This window comes from Sander lucioperca, chromosome 4, assembly GCF_008315115.2.
Source record: "Sander lucioperca isolate FBNREF2018 chromosome 4, SLUC_FBN_1.2, whole genome shotgun sequence".
NCBI classification, from domain to species: Eukaryota; Metazoa; Chordata; class Actinopteri; order Perciformes; family Percidae; genus Sander; species Sander lucioperca.
The window spans coordinates 22,299,050-22,315,458 of NC_050176.1; the positions used below are offsets into that span (position 1 = coordinate 22,299,050).

Sequence of the window (16,409 nt, forward strand, 5' to 3'; positions counted from 1 at the left end):
GGCTGAAGACTTCTGTTTGATCCTAGCTTTTTAAAAGTAATTGTGTACTCCTTATAGAAGTGGTTCTCAAGTTTTTTTTAATAATGTATCCCCTTTTAACAGTTTTTTTAAGCCATGTACCAGCACGAATGATTTTTGGTAGAAAAGTCTGTATAAAAAGGAAGAATACAGCGACGTCAGCGATAGATTTACTAAACAACAGCCTTGTTCCTGGAAAACATTTAAATGCTGATGACAAAAGGCGAGAAAAACTTTTAACTTTTAAAACGACAAAACCTAGACGGTAGAAAGAAGGAAGGAAGGCAAGAATAGGTGGAAAATAGTAATAAAGAAAGAAGAAAGGCAACACTAGGGCGACAAAAGTGACAAAAAATTCAAATTAGCAACAAACTAAAAATTTGAAAAAAGCAGGAAAAAAAACGTTGAAGAAAAAAAGTAGAAGTAGAAAAAAGTCAGGAAGAAAGGCAAGAATAGGTCAAAACAAACGACAAAACCTTCAAAATAAGGTGACAAACTTCAAAAACAGAGACAAAAAAAAAAAGCCAGTAGAAGTAACTACAGCCTTGGAACTTAAAAACATTTTGCAAAAATGTCACGTACCCCCTGCAGTCCTCCAGAGTACCCCTAGGGGGACACGGACCCCCATTTGAGAAACACTGCCTTATAGGGATAGACCGATTATCAGGCCCTGGCTGATTATCGTGGCCGTTTTTTGGCAGTTTGCAGATTATCTGTATCAGCATTTTATTTGCCTGATAACAGATAAGTTCATGAATTAAAAAGTGTTCTACTTTGGCTCGGCTACAGCTCTGTGTCTGTCCCGCTGCTTCGGTTTCTCTCACCACTGAGTCTGACTTAATGTCCTGCCCACAACACTATCTCTGTCTCTTACTGGGTATTATGTTCAAAGTTAAAAAAAAGTCTCGTCTGAAACTTTAGTCTCGCTGTCCTCCTCTCTGCCTCCAGCCCAAACTGTCGGAGCCGGCCATCGCCACCAACCACAACAAGCAGGCGCTGCTGTCCTTCTGGTACAACATGTGCGTGGATTGCCCGGAGAACGTGCGCCTGGTGGTGCAGAACCCCGTGGTGACCAAGAACATCGCCTTCAACTACATCCTGGCCGACCACGACGACCAGGAGGTGGTGCTCTTCAACCGCGGCATGCTGCCCGCCTACTACGGCATCCTGCGCATGTGCTGCGAGCAGTCGCCCGCCTTCACCCGCCAGCTCGCCTCGCACCAGAACATCCAGTGGGCCTTCAAGAACCTGACGCCACACGCCAGCCAGTACCCCGGGGTGAGCCAAGCTGTTCGCACATCGGATTCAGCAGAATTTTTGTTTTTGTTTTTTATGATAGTTGTGTTGATAGAGCAGGCGTTAGACGCTGCATTTGATTGGTTAGTTATATTAGTTTTAACATGTTGGTCATGTTTTATAACCTGACTCCAGATGGATCGCTTCGCATTTTCTCGGCATATCCATCTGGGAACTTTCCGTTGGAGAACTTTTGGGAAGGGGCGAAAATACTGGTTAGCTGATTGGATAAACCATCTGTCTGTCACCACCTATGTTGGTGATAGATGGGCCAAATCAACCAATCAGATCAACGATATATCAAACTCTTGCCGAAACCAGTCGGGAGAAGAGCAAAAACATCTTTTCCTCCGAGAAAAGCCTCCAGTGCCGTTTTTTGCTCTTCTTTCTATGAAGGTATACTTTCTAATTCGGATAAAACTTGCGCGACAGCTACTCTCATCTCATCCGTGGAAGCCGCCACATTGTTTAGACTGAACAGTCGCTTCTCGTTGCGTCACACCTAAACCCGCCTCAAAACCCAACGCTGATTGGTCGGTCGTTTGGCGAAAGTCTCCAAATTTTCTCTGTCTCAAGATGCCAGACCGATCTGCAAGTGGAAAACTGGAGCTCGCGAGATCCGGACGCTCTCACGAGGCTAAATGTTTTATATCCTGTGTATGAATATGGACGGAAAATGTCGATTTATAAATGATCTGACGGAAACAGTGATTGTTAAATACGAAGTCTACTTGTGCTTTGTTTGGGGGTTAAAGAACAGGACGTCACACAAATGGGACGTTTAGTGGACGCTCCCACCGCCGCACAACCCTGCGGAAAATGCTGGATTGCTTTCTTTGGTCTTACCTGAGTCATTGTAAGAAACCAGTACATTTGATGACTGATAGATTTTGTGTGTGTGTGTGTGTGTGTGTGTGTTGTTGCCCCCTGCAGGCGGTGGAGGAGCTGTTCAACCTGATGCAGCTGTTTGTGGCGCAGCGAGCCGACATGAGAGAGGAAGAGCTCGAGGACGTCAAACAGTTCAAGAAAACCACCATCAGCTGCTACCTGCGCTGCCTGGACGGCCGCTCCTGCTGGACCACGCTCATCAGGTCAGCGCACGCACGTACACATATATACACACATACACATATTCGCACCCGGACATGTACTCAGACACAGACAGACAGACACACACACACACACACACACACACACACACACATACATACGTGTACACACACACACACATATATACACACAAACGCACTCACTCACACACCACACGTACACACACACACACACACACACACACTAGAAGTAGGGCTGCTATATTATGGAAAAAATAATAATCACAATTATTTTGGTCAATATTGAAGTCATGATTATTTAACATGATGTCTTATTGACTTTTGGAAAGATGTTGCATTTATTGAAGTTAACAAACAGTGATCAGTTCAACAAACCAACACTGAAAACACCTTGAACTGTGAAATTTCTCTTTTTTGTGAATTTCAGGAAGTTTTTTTTAATTTTGCCGTTTCCATCAACATTTTCTAATGCGATACTTCAAAATGCGCATAAAAATACGTTGATGGAAACCCCACTAATATCTATTGTCCGGATCCTAACTCGTGGTTTTGTTGTTCCTCTCAGCGCCTTCAGGGTTCTGCTGGAGAACGACGAGGACCGACTGCTGGTGGTCTTCAACAGGGGACTCATCCTCATGACTGAGGTAGGACCCGGACCCGGATCTGGACCCGGATCTGGATCAGGATCACGAGCTCCTCTTTACATCAGACAGAAGAGAATCAAATTTCAGACCAGTTTCAGTATTCAAAATAACAAGACATACAACCAAAAAACACAGACAAAAAGAGACATAAAGAAAGACATTTTTACTTTTGGACTTTGCTTTTATCATTTATATTCATTATAAACAAAATATATGCACACAAATAAACATACATATCAAATTTAAAGTAAATGTTATATTTTTTAGTACTAATTGAGGGGAAACTCATCCCGTCTCCCTCCTGTTGTCGATGTGAATAATAAGACTGTCCCTGTCTCCCTGTCCTCTGCAGTCCTTCAACACTCTGCACATGATGTACCACGAGGCGACGGCGTGTCACGTCACCGGAGACCTGGTGGAGCTGCTCTCCATCTTCCTGTCCGTCCTCAAAGCCACGCGGCCGTACTTGCAGCGCAAAGGTCTGCCTGACAAGTTTTTAGAGAAATAAATAAAATAAACTTCATTCTTAATTTTTGTCATATACACGGTACAATGTAGTGACATTTAATTACTGCATTTAACCTGTCTTAAAGGGTAACTACTGGGTTTTTTTTTTTCAACCTGGACCCTATTTTCCTATGTTTTTGTGTCTAAGTGACTGATCGGAACAACAATCTTTGACTTTGGTCCAGTATTAAGCGAGATCGCTGCAGTCAGCAGTAGCGAAACAAGCTACAATGTAAGTTAATAGGACAACTGTCCAGCTTGTATTTACCTTCACAAAAGTGCTGGTTTTGCCTCTGCCAGGCTCAGATTAATATTCTAAGTGTCTGACAACATTATGGAAAGGATTTCTAAGGAGGTCGACCTGTTAAAGAGTAAGATCCTTTTTTTAAACATAAAAACATCCGCGAAATTGCGTTCGTTAAACCCACCAGACTCCATGTAAATAAACAGTAATTTTAGCATCGTGGAACACTTAATTTAAAGTCAGCAGAAACAAAATAAAACTATGAAAACCCGTTTGGTTCCTACTTCCAATTTTCCACCATCACAAGTCTAGTTTTTTTGTTGAAATAAACACATAGTTTACTGATTTACATGTGAAAATATGTTGGCTCTACACACGCTAAAAGTATTGCTTTTTTAAATGGAGTCTGGTGGGTTTAGCGCTAGCGACTTCAGAGCTGTTTCTGGTTAATCAGAAAGGTCTCAAAGAGGTTTTAAAGGTCTATCTCTGTAGCGATCCTTTCCATAATGTTGTCAGACACTTTTGTGAAGGTAAATACAAGCTGGACAATTGCCCTATTAACTGACACTGTAGCTTGTTTCTCTGCTGCAGACTGCAGCGATCTCACTTAATACTGGGCCAATGTCAAAGATTGTTGATCCCATCAGTCACTTACAGACATAAAAACATAGGAACATAGGGTCCAGGTTGAAAAACACGGTAGTTACCCTTTTAGTATCAGGAGCAGTGGACAGCATCCGGGGAGCAACTTAGGTTTCTTATTCTAACATCATTTGGTGTTTCACTTTAGGGAATCGCCAGGGACATTTTGACATGTGAATTAGAAGAAGTTATTATATACTAAACTATTCTGATATTGTATTAAAATATATTTTATATTAGTATATGTACGATGAACCTGTATTGATCACGATAGGGGACATTTAGGTGTTGCAGCAGCACAGAAATAAGTGCGGATCCAAAGGGAAAGGTACAAAGTGTTTGTTCTGAGCAGATGTTTCTGTATCCTGTCGTCCAGATGTGAAGCAGGCTCTGATCCAGTGGCAGGAGAGGATCGACTTTGCCCACAAGCTGCTCACACTTCTCAACTCCTACAGCCCCCCCGAGCTCCGCAATGCCTGCCTGGGTAACACACGCACACACAAACTAGAACAATAGTCACATTTAACAAGCTGGAGTCAGAGAAGTTTGACTCTTTTTTTCTTTCTTTTTTCATACAAAAATTACTCAAACCGACTAATCAATTATCAAAATAGTTGGTGATTAATTTAATAGTTGACAGCTAATTGATTAATCTTTGCAGCTCTATATTTAACTACTAAACAGTAAATAAGATTTGAGCCTAAACGATTAGTCTGCTATCAACAATGAATCAGCGACTGTTTCTTTAAAGTCCTTCATACCTGAAACATCTAATGGTTTCAGCTTCTCAAATGTGACAATTTATGGCTTTTCATCGCCAATAATCGTGATTCTGATTTTTTTTTTTTTCCACAATCGAGCAGCCCTACAGCAGATTAAACCACAATGAAAATAAGTATTATTTGCAGTCCGAAAGCGAAGAAACTAGATAATGTTCACATTTAAGAAGCTAGAATCAGAAAATGTATACTTTTAATTTTCATTAAATCCGACTCTAAATAGTTAACTTATGGATGAATCTTTGCAGCTCTAGACTAGACAAACATTGTGAAGGTGTAACTTTGGGCTCTGGGTTCCTCCGTCGCTGGCTCTAATGTTTTGTGTCTTTGTTCTGGTTCCTGCAGATGTTCTGAAGGAGCTGGTTTTGCTGAGTCCTCACGACTTCCTGCACACTCTGGTCCCCTTCCTGCAGCACAACCACTGCACCTACCACCACAGCAACATCCCCAGTGAGCCTCCTCCTCCTCCTCTTCATCACCCTTTTAAATAACTTATTCAAATATATTCTATTAATTAAAACTAGGGCTGTCAATTGATTAAAAATATTTAATCTCGATTAATCGCATGGTTGTCCATTGTTAGCCCTCCTGTTGTCCTCGGGTCAAATTTGACCCATTTTCAAAAAGTTTCTATATCAGAAATTTGGGTTTCTTTCAACCAAATTTCCAACAAAACAAGTAACGTGGATGGTTCACTACAACGCTCTTCACAAGTAATATGAATGATCAGTTTGCTACTTTCATTGAATTTGGGTGTTTTATTCAATTTTTATAGCATTTGAAATAATAAAAAAAAAAAACACACACAATTGTTCCAAAGGCGCAGAAACAAAGTTGATAAAAACATCGGAAAACGTGACAAAAAAACTTGGATAAAAGTGACAAAAACGTCAAAATGTTGACCCAGAAAAACAAAAAGTTGCATGGTCGACGGGAAGACAACACGAGGGTTAACTCGCGATAAATCACGAATTAATAGCACATTTTTTTATCTGTTCTAAATGTTCTTATTTCTGTAGTTTTTAATGATCCAGTGGCATAGGCGCCGATTTATGTTTTCCTCCGTAGGTGCTCACAGGCGCATGCCCTTTAAAAAAAAAAAGTAGTCAAAAAATGTTTGCATTTCAGAACCTAAGGAAATGGACAGCGGCCGACACGAACACGCGCGCCTATTAACTCGATAATAAAGCCGTAAAGTAGGCCGTCTTTCAACTCAGGACAGCGCCACTTCTCACAGATACAGATAGGATTGGAGATGAGAAGTTTAACTGACACGTAACCGCGGTCAGCTTCGTGGGAAATTAAGAATCATCAATGCCACCTGTCTGCACTGGTGGTGGATGTCAGTGCACTTGCATCATTGGGTTTTGCTTTTTTAATAACAAATCTGATCTCACTCTGATTACCTAATGCACATGCACACACTGTAAAGTCGGGGAATGGAGTGGGGTCACTAAAGAGGTGTTTTCATCCGAGAGACGCTGTGATTGGTGAATAGGATATGGAGCAGGGGACTGACAGCGACATAACCAATCGCACTATGACAGACGCTCACTTAGCACCAACTGCAACGTTTAATTTTAAACGAATGTAGCCTACTGGCAGTCTGGCACACGTGGGTGCTCAGTATTTTCAGTATCGGCGCCTGTGTCCAGTGGTATTTAAGACTCGACATTCTCCAGTGGTAACTCAGTTCACATCGACAATACATGCAAATAACTTTAGTCTTGTGGAGTCTTTGCTAGCCATCCACAACGTTGCTGCTGCATTGCTTCCTCATTTCACAAATTACGAAGCGGCCCGATGCCCAACTCACAGAAAGCTAAAAAAAAAAAATGAACAACTTGTCAACTTGTTATCATGGCGTTAATTTTGACAGCCCTGATTGGAACCTTACATTAAGGGCAGTTTTTCAGCGTGTGTGTGTGTGTGTGTGTGTGTGTGTGTGTGTCCTCAGTGTCGTTCGGCCCTTACCTGCCCTGCAGAGAGAACATCAAGCTGATGGGAGCCAAGAACAACATCCGCCCTCCGAGACCAGAGCTCAACATGTGTCTGCTGCCGTCCATGGTGGAGAGCAGCAAGGTACGCTCGCCTGTCGCCCCGTCACGTCCCCCCCCATGTCTCTCCACCTGCTGTCGGAGAGTCACAAGTCCTTTCCCATCAAGCTTATCGCTTCGACAGCTTGTGGAGAGAAACTGCAGCTCCAAGACCACGTCGTTCTGCCTCATCGCAAACAAGCCTTCTGTCACATCACCTGTTTGTTTAGAGTATTCCAATGTGAAGATTTTCTGCTTTTTATATCATTGTAAAGTGAAAATCTGCTGACTAATCGATAATGAAAGTAATTGTTTGTTGCAGCTCTCCTCTCTTCCTCCCTTCCTCTTCCTTCATTTTGAAATTAAACTAAATTTAAAACTGTAAAACTAAAAAATGTTTAAGATAATCTTCACATTGGGTCTTTAAAATCTGCAGGAGCCTGATATTGGTAGTAATATGTGTGTGTGTGTGTGTGTGTGTGTCTGTGTTTGGTGTGTCTCTGTCTGTGTCTGTCTGTCTGTCTGTCTGTCTGTCTGTCTGTGTGTGTGTCTCAGGGTAAAGACGAGGTGTACGACCGGATGCTGCTGGATTACTTCCTGTCCTACCACCAGTTCAGCCACCTGCTGTGTCGCGTCGCCATCAACTGCGAGAAATTCACCGACACACTCGTCAAACTCAGTACGTATGAATCTGTGTGTGAACTGGAAACACACCAGAACCTGCACACAGAAACATAAAGTCAGATATATTTACATATAAACGCTCTCTCTCTCAGGTGTGTTGATCGCTTATGAAGGACTTCCTCTCCACCTTGCTCTCTTCCCCAAACTGTGGACGGAGCTCTGTCAGTCGCAGGTACGTCACAAGTTTAAGACGTTTTATCGCCGGACAGACGGTTATAAATCCAGCCGTGTTGATGTGGTTGTTGTTTAGGGGTGCACGATATATGGACTCAATATCGTTATCGTGATATCACTTTGCGCAATATTATATCGACAGTGTCGCGATAAGTATGCAATATTTAGTTTATTTTGTGGAGCGCTGCGTCCCGTCCGTTGGCTGTGTGGCTTGGTTGTGTTTGATTTAGAGCTTGAAACGCTATAATGATCATCATTTCATTGGTTACCGTGGTTACCGTGCCACTTGCACATGTTAGTGCACGTCAGCGCACGGGTCCACTACGTGACAAACCCCATGGAGCGTACCACGTGTGTTCATATTTCAACAGAGTGACAGTGTAAGTGAAGAAATGGATAGAGACAACTAAAAGGAACCAATCAGAGAAGAGAAAGAACAGTTGTGTCCTGTTCTCTTTATTTATATATTTATTTTATACTGTCCAACCAGTAGAACATGTCCTGTTCTCTTTATTTATATATTTTATACTGTCCAACCAGTCAAACATGTTCTGTAGACATGGTCCTTATTTATTTATTCATGTTGGACCAGTCCAGTGTGACAGTTGAAATAAACCTAACCTAACCTAAGTCTATTTTGATGCGTTTTCCCATAACTTTTGTAATTTGACATGTTTAAAAATATCGAAATTAATATCGTTATCGCAAAAATCACATTTTGTCAATATCGTGCAACCCTAATACATAAGGAAGAATATAAAGGTGGACACACTTCATGACGAAACAAATGCCTGCCACGTTGGTCCGTTATGAAAATCTGGGAGCAGACAGCCCCACGAGCAAAGCGTTCGTCCAATCAGGTGCAGCCATCGCGGTTGTAGGAGGGCGGAGCCTGTTTGCTTTGCTTGTCATTGGTCAGTGAAGAGAAACTGCTAGTGGAGTGCCTGTCAAGCATACAATGCTGGGAATTGGGGGCGATCCCTGCCGTTAAAACAACGCTACAGTTGTGGCGCCTGGATAGCTCACCTGGTTGAGCATGCGGCACATATAAAGGCTCAGTCCTTGCCGTAGCGGCCGCGGGTTCAATTCCAACCTGCTAACGATAACGCTATGTATCTATCTTTCAGTCCGTTCTGGCTAAAACGTGTGTGAAGCTGCTGTGTGAGGATCCGGCCTTCAGCGAGTACATCAAGTGCATCCTGATGGACGAGAGGACGTTCCTCAACAACAATGCGGCGTACTCCTTCCTCACCTGCTTCCTGCACAAGGTACAGAAAAAACGTCTCGGAACCGGGACGCCCCAAATCAGAGTGACTTCCTGTCTCTGTGTCCTGTGGGTTTCTCCTCCACCTCGCCTTTTTAGGAGACTGGCGGCACACAGCGTGAACACACATTATGAGCGATTGTTGCGCCCCGTAGTCACCAAAGTATATTTTTGGACCCCGTTTACACAAGCCACATATTCTCCATTTTTCAGACAGACACATCAGTTTTGAGACCTGTTTCTGTCTCAGGAACAAACTCTCACAAGATCTGGCAACAGACCACTCACTCATTTTCGCCACTGATTTCCTCAATCGATTCGGATTCACAATGTTCCACTTCGATTTCATTTCCGATTTAATTAATCAGTTACAATTGAAATTTAGCTTGGATATGAAAGAGATTCTCAGAGAACCAATGCTGTAAATTGTACAAGGAACCCTCTAACCTGTAACCTAAAAATATGAACGTTGTCGTTAAGAATTGACCCCAAAGCGGTAACATAGAGACAGCAAAACTACTTTCTTTAGAGCAGAGAAGTTCTACATAAAGCCATACATCTGTGAAAACGGCCATGGTAGTTATTCCCTCGCCAAAGTTTTGCCTAACTTGGGAGCGTTATGGAGCGTGACATGGATTCTTTAGATCGTCTAGTTTCAGATGATACCAACGTCTTCAGTCTAGCTTTAAAATGGAGCCTCTTAAAAGATCCTTCTCGGGATTTTATGAATCGATTACGGATCATTCAAATTATAGATTGGAAAATCTATGTTTTAAACCCAGCCCTAACAGCAATGTGTGTGTGTGTCTGTCTGTCTGTCTGTCTGTCTGTCTGTCTGTGTGTGTGTGTGTGTGTGTGTCTCTCTGTCTGTCTGTGTGTGTGTGTGTGTGTGTGTGTGTGTGTGTGTGTGTGTGTGTGTCTCTCTGTCTGTCTGTCTGTGTGTGTGTGTGTGTGTGTGTCTGTGTGTGTGTGTGTGTGTGTGTGTGTGTGTCTCTCTGTCTGTCTGTGTGTGTGTCTGTCTGTCTGTGTGTGTGTGTCTGTCTGTGTGTGTGTGTGTGTGTCTGTGTGTGTGTGTGTAGGTCCAGGTGCTGTCAGGTCCCAGCTGCTCCAACCTGATAAGCGTTTTGGTGGCGAACCTGCTGAGTGAACAGAGCAGCCTGCAGCCTGAGCTGGCGGCTCACCGCCTGGAGCTCAGCAAGACCAGCGGCCTGCTGAACGCCGTATGAAAACACACACACACACACACACACACACACACACACACACCCCAAACAGCACCTTTTATCTTTGGTTTGAGACTGAGCGTCTCTCTCTCTCTCTCTGTTTTTCAGGACCTGAGGGCATTGGTGCTGCTGCTGTCCGTCCAGCCCCCGCAGACCGTGGACCCGGCCCTCTGCCCCGCGCTGCAGGAGCTGCTGGATCGCTGCCGTGTTTGTGTCCAGCAGCGCAGCGCTCTGGAGCTCGAGGCCAAGGACCAGAAGGCCAAAGGTACAACACACACACACACACACACACACAAAGACAACGACAGACTTAGACCTAGTTGGGAAATATTGACCTGAATCAGAAGCTGAAGTACTGAAACTTAGGGAATTATAAACATTTAGGGATTGAAAAGGGTTTTATACAATAATTAACTTGGATTGCACACACATTTGTTTTAAAGAAATTCAGTCATGTGAGCTCCACAAACTCCAGAAACCTGTTATTTAAAATGTGGTGGCAAATATCTAAAATCCTGCTGAAATAAAACCAGAACTGCACAGCACTAAAATGTGTGTTGTGTGTTGTGTGTTGTGTGTTGTGTGTGTGTGTGTGTGTGTGTGTGTGTGTGTGTGTGTGTCAGTCGAGGACGAAGGGGCGACCCCGGTGAAGCGACGGAGGGTGAGCAGTGATGAGGACAGAACTGGGGAAGCTGCTGCGACGCCTCTCTGCGTGGCCTCCACCTCCTCCTCTTCAGCCCTGCCGCCCTGCGGCGAGCCCAAGCCCGACCACCAGGAGGCGCTGACGCCCGCTAGCAACTCGGACACGGAGACACGGGACTCTTCCTCGCTGATCGACCCAGGCACGGAGCAAGACCCGCCCTCTCCCGACCCCGCCCCGGTCGCCTCGGGGAACCTGGACTCCTCTCCCAAAGAGGAGAAGATGGAGGCGTCCTCGTCCTCCTCCTCCTCCTCCTCGTTCTCGTCCTCCTCCTCGCTGCTGCACGAGGCGGGGGAGGGGTTTGTGCCGGCGGAGGACGTGGAGCCGGCGCGGCGCATGGCAGCCGCGGGGGAGGAAGAGGAGGAGGAGGAGGAGGAGGAGGATGAGGAGGAGGAAGGGGAGCAGCGGGAGGGGAGGAGAGGGGAGGCCATGTCTGCCACGTCAGAGGAAGGGAAGGAAGAGAAAGAGGCGGGCTCTAAGGGCAGCTCGGCCCCGTCCCTCTCGGAGGACGCCGCCTTCCCATTGGCCTCGGGGTTTGTGGGTGTGGGGGAGGGGCCAGAGGGCGGCAGCGACCCCTCCTCCTCGCCGCAGGTGTTTCCGGGCGCCAGCCCCCCGCCCGACATGCTGGACATGCTGTACAGGACGGTGGAAGCCACCATCGCCATAGTTAACAAACTGTCTGTTAAGGGCCCGCCCTCTTCATGACATCATCAACTCACAGCCGCCATGAGATCTTTAACAAAAAAACATTTTTTTTTTCCTTTTCATTTTTTTTTTTTCCCTCTCTCTCTCTCTCTCTCTCTTTAAAAATCTGAATTCTTCTCAGAGGAAAAAATAAACTTTTCCCAGTTTTTTCGGTTCCTCCCCCTCCTCCTGCTGTTTGTGCGCTGCTGTCCGTTGCCTTCTGCTGATGTTCAGTCGGTCGGGTTTTCCAGCTTCAGTGGCTCTCGCCGTGTCGTTTCGCTCTATTAAAAAAAAAATCTAAAATAAATAAACTCCACTCCGACTCCACGCACAGCCGACTCCCCGCCTCCCGCCCTCCCGTTTGACAAATAAAGAAGAAAAAAAAGAAAAAGTCGTACAAGCTATAGCACATTTTTTTTTTTCCTTCCCAAAGGGCAAAAAAACAAGTTTATTTTTTTTTTGTGTTTTATACTGATTTTTGAATTTTTTTTTTTTTTTTGGAAAGTGATTTTATTTGTTTGCGGTTTGCTGTTACGGGGAAAGGTTTACAGAACTTTTGTCTCCTGTATGTAATTTAATTTTATTGCATTTTTACTGTGTATAAAAAAAACAAACGGTCGTCCTCTGTGCCAGTTTTGTACTTTATGAACGAGGCAAAAAGAAAGTTGCCTTGACTTTTTTTCTGCGGTTTAATTATCCAGAAACTAAGTTTACCTGTAAATTAAGAGAACCACGAGAAACTTGATTCTGTAAAGAATCCTCTCTAAGTCATTGCCTGAAGGTGTATATGAAAACTATATAAATATATATATAAAATATCTTTATATATATATGAATATATCAAAGCGGTGCTTTATTTGACTGTGGTTGTAATAAAGCCCCCCCCCCTTCCCCATGTTGGACCAGCTGGAGCTTTTTATTTTCATTACTGAAGTACATTCCATAATCTGTTTATTTTTTGCTTCTTCTGCTGTGTTCTGGTTACCTTTTTTTTTTTTTTTTTTTTTGTTTTTGTTGATTTTATTTTAATAGAGAATAAATTAATAAAAAACAGTTTTAATAAGAAGAATTATGAACTTGAATCAACGTGGAGCTGTGAGGGTTTTTTTTCTTTCTTTTCCCCTCAGTGTTTTGTCGAAAAGAGACAAGTAGAAGTTGAAAAAAAAAAATGTTTTCAGGCTGCAGACGTTCGCATCAGCATCAGGGTTTCTACGGTGATGTGCAGGACGCTAAATGGATCACAGAGACTGGGACGTGTACATGTAAGTACAGAATCATTGTTTATGTAACACGCTGGGGGGGGGTTATGCCAGTATTACTGCAGCTGCACAGTGGTTTTCTTCCTGCATTTTAAGGGGCAGAAATGGTCATGTGTCGCAGCTCATAACGGGGTTAACAACTTGGTTATTTTAAAGTATTGTCACCAAGGATTTTATACTTTGTCGAACCTTTTCTGACTGACGGTGTAACGGAAGTAACTGTACATGCAAAGATATACAGAAGTGTATTAAAAAAACTTTAAAGTAAGAAAAATACTACACGTAGCATCTAAAGGGTGATCTATGGTTGTACTCGTAGCCGACGCCGTTGTGAGGATTTCTACTTGTGGGCTGGTGTGTCAGCGTCGTTCTGGCGCATCTCTTTAAGATAATAGCTGTGTGTGTGTGTGTGTGTGTGTCTTTGTGTGTGTGTGAGAATAGCGTGTGTGCGTCTCTTTGAATCTCTGTGTGTCTGTCTTTGTGTGTCTCTGTCTCTTTGGGTCTTTGTGCGTGTGTGTGTGTGTCTGTGTCTCTTTGAGTCTCTGTGTCTGTGTCTTTGAGTCTTTGTGTGTGTGTGTGTGTGTTTGTGTGTCTCTCTTTGAGTCTGTGTCTGTGTGTTTGTGTCTGTCTCTTTGTGTGTGTGTTTGTGTGTCTGTATCTCTGTGTGTGTTTGTGTGTCTGTGTCTCTTTGAGTTGCTGTGTGTCTCTTTGTGTCTCAATGTCTTTGTGTGTGTGTGTCTGTCTCTGTGTGTCTGTCTCTTTGTGTGTGTGTGTGTGTGTGTGTGTGTGTGTGTGTCTGTCTCTTTGTGTGTGTGTGTGTGTGTGTGTGTGTGTGTGTGTGTGTGTGCGTGTGTGGTAGAGCGAGTGAGAGAGACGAGGATCTGAATTCAGAGTAAAAATTCATTATTAGCTTCGGCAAGTAGCGACTTCACCGGAGAAGGAGAAACAAAGTGTGTCCCCTGTGCTTTCTGACCACCTCTCCTTGATTCCATGTTGGATGATATAACTGGTTTATTTACCAATTTATAATCCATGATCCACAACCGGAATAATGTTGACGTGTTAAAATCCTTTTGCACTCGTGCGTGAAGTCTGACTTCAAACTGTCTGACTTCACGACAAACTCATCACTGACGTTCAGTGTAAAAGAATCACAATACATATTTGGAACGATTTTGATTTACAAAATACAAAAATAGCAGGAAGTCAATTCGTTTATTTTTTTTATACAGATTGAAATGCACAGACGCACAATTTACAGTATGTTCCAGTATTTCTGCAGAGCTGCGTCATAATTACATTCAAAGTGCATCAAAGAAAAGAGGACAATTAGAATACAAAACAAAACAAAAAAGTGACATTTAAACATTTGAGTTCCGTTAAATTTTAAGCATGAAAGATCAGATCAGTTTGACATTTCTAAAAGATTACATTTAGGGCATTTTAGGCCTTTATTTATATAGGACAGCAGAATACATGAAAGGAGAGAGAGAGAGAGAAGGGGAACGACATGCAGCAAAGGGCCGCAAGTTGGAGTTGAACCTGCGGCCGCTGCATCGAGGAGTAAGCCTCTATATATGGGCACGCGCTCTACCAGGTACCAGGATTGATAATTAAACTTAACTGCAGTGACATCAGACCACAAAGCTGTTCTTTCTGAAACTTGCTGCCCAGAATTTCTTTTTTTTTCCTTTATTTAAACTTAAAAAAGTACAGTTGGAGCATTTTATCTAGTTCCTTTTTCTAGAATAAAGTGCCATTTTGTTCATGATCCGTCTCATTGTGTCTCAGGCTGAACATGAGCCGAAATAATATGCAGTGTTGGTGCTGAACAGCTAATTTATTTAAAATTAAAAAGTCAAACTGAACACAACAGCATCTGAGTTTAGTTATTAAAACAGTTTCATAAAATCAGTTGCTGGGATGTCTGTTGTTGTACGGAGGCTCAAGAGTGCCACACGAATAACTAACTTAAATGTCAATTTTAAATTTTAAAAATATTAAAAATCCTTTTTATTAATCCCACAACGGGGATTACACAATGTCACAGCAGCAAGGGATAGTGCAAAAAAAGTACAAAAAAAGACACAAGATAAACATTTGTTAGATGGATTAATTAAATTCGCTCTTAAAATTAGTTATGATAAATTATGTTAATATTTATCTGTTTACTAGTTTTTTTTCCAGAGCTTTTAACAGCATCTCCCGGTCTTCCTCGGTGGCTGAAGTTTGCTTTATAAAAAGGTCAAGAACGAACTTTTCTTTCTCAATAAAAATATTTTAAAAAATTCACGTGTAAAATGGAATCACAAAATTATTTGTAACGTTTTACATTTTTATTTTGTGTCCGTCTCGGTCTATCAAAACCCACTTCAGTTTCCTGCTAACATTTACATTTCCCATTTTGTGATTGAAAACGTGTCTCACCTGAAACCTATTAACCGAGTATAATCAGTTAGTATAGTCTAATTATTTTAGTGGCACTCTGCAGCCTCCATACGGGCGGACTGAAAGCTGCTGCGTTCAGATCAGAGAGAAGTGCGGCTTTCATCCTCGTCCTCCGTCTGCCTGTCCCGTTTGAATCTCACACTGTTACCGTCCGTCTTTACTGTCCCGCCATCGTCTGTCCTCTGCTGCTCATCCTCCGTTCTCCTCTCACGTGACTTTGTCTGTCGCCGAAACACAAAACTATAATAGTTACCATTGTAACTAAGTACATTACCTTGTACTTTTACTTGAATATTTCCATGTTCTTCTACTTCTACTCTGCTACTAGGCCTGCACGATTCAGGGAAAAATATGAATCATGATTTTTTAGCTTAGAATTGATATCACGATTCTCTGCCACCATTTTTTTTCTCACGAAGTGTAAAGTTTATTGCACATCGAACCATGACAAAACAAATTGGCAGTACCAAACATTGATTATTTTTGGCACCTATAGCACATCGTGCATCACCACAAGCCTATAAACATAGAGGCTTCAATGAATAAAGAAAATAAAGTAAATACTGGCCATTTAAGTACAGTAGGCTACCAAAAATAGTGACGTATAACACACTGAACTACAAAAATTAAATTGCGAAAGGGTGAATTGAGATCGCGATTTTTATAACGATTTATCATGCAGGCCTATCTGCTACATCTCAGAGGTAAACATTCTACTTTTTACTCCACTACTTTTG

At 42.8% G+C, this 16,409-nt stretch overlaps 2 protein-coding genes across 6 annotated transcripts in view; one reads left to right on the plus strand and one right to left on the minus strand.

Annotated features, from left to right (window-relative positions):
- Positions 1–12,625, plus strand: part of usp34 (ubiquitin specific peptidase 34) — a 109,342-nt gene extending 96,717 nt beyond the window's left edge. For 4 of the 5 annotated variants that reach the window (XM_036000977.1, XM_036000978.1, XM_036000980.1 and 1 more), the window contains 13 exons: positions 967–1,296; positions 2,248–2,405; positions 2,950–3,028; positions 3,381–3,507; positions 4,798–4,905; positions 5,546–5,650; positions 7,158–7,282; positions 7,792–7,915; positions 8,013–8,092; positions 9,222–9,362; positions 10,438–10,578; positions 10,690–10,846; positions 11,205–12,625. In XM_036000977.1, coding sequence (XP_035856870.1) covers positions 967–1,296; positions 2,248–2,405; positions 2,950–3,028; positions 3,381–3,507; positions 4,798–4,905; positions 5,546–5,650; positions 7,158–7,282; positions 7,792–7,915; positions 8,013–8,092; positions 9,222–9,362; positions 10,438–10,578; positions 10,690–10,846; positions 11,205–11,986 — 2,457 coding nt within the window. In that variant the 3' untranslated portion in view covers positions 11,987–12,625. The remainder of the gene's footprint in view (positions 1–966; positions 1,297–2,247; positions 2,406–2,949; positions 3,029–3,380; positions 3,508–4,797; positions 4,906–5,545; positions 5,651–7,157; positions 7,283–7,791; positions 7,916–8,012; positions 8,093–9,221; positions 9,363–10,437; positions 10,579–10,689; positions 10,847–11,204) is intronic. The other variant, XM_036000979.1, reaches the window with a different exon arrangement.
- A 2,788-nt stretch (positions 12,626–15,413) lies between these two features.
- The window catches only part of LOC116052195 (cadherin-23), a 44,009-nt gene continuing 43,013 nt past the window's right edge, over positions 15,414–16,409 (minus strand). Inside the window, exon 35 of the mRNA XM_031302732.2 lies at positions 15,414–15,899. Within this exon, the coding sequence (XP_031158592.1) occupies positions 15,753–15,899 (147 nt within the window). The 3' untranslated portion in view covers positions 15,414–15,752. The remainder of the gene's footprint in view (positions 15,900–16,409) is intronic.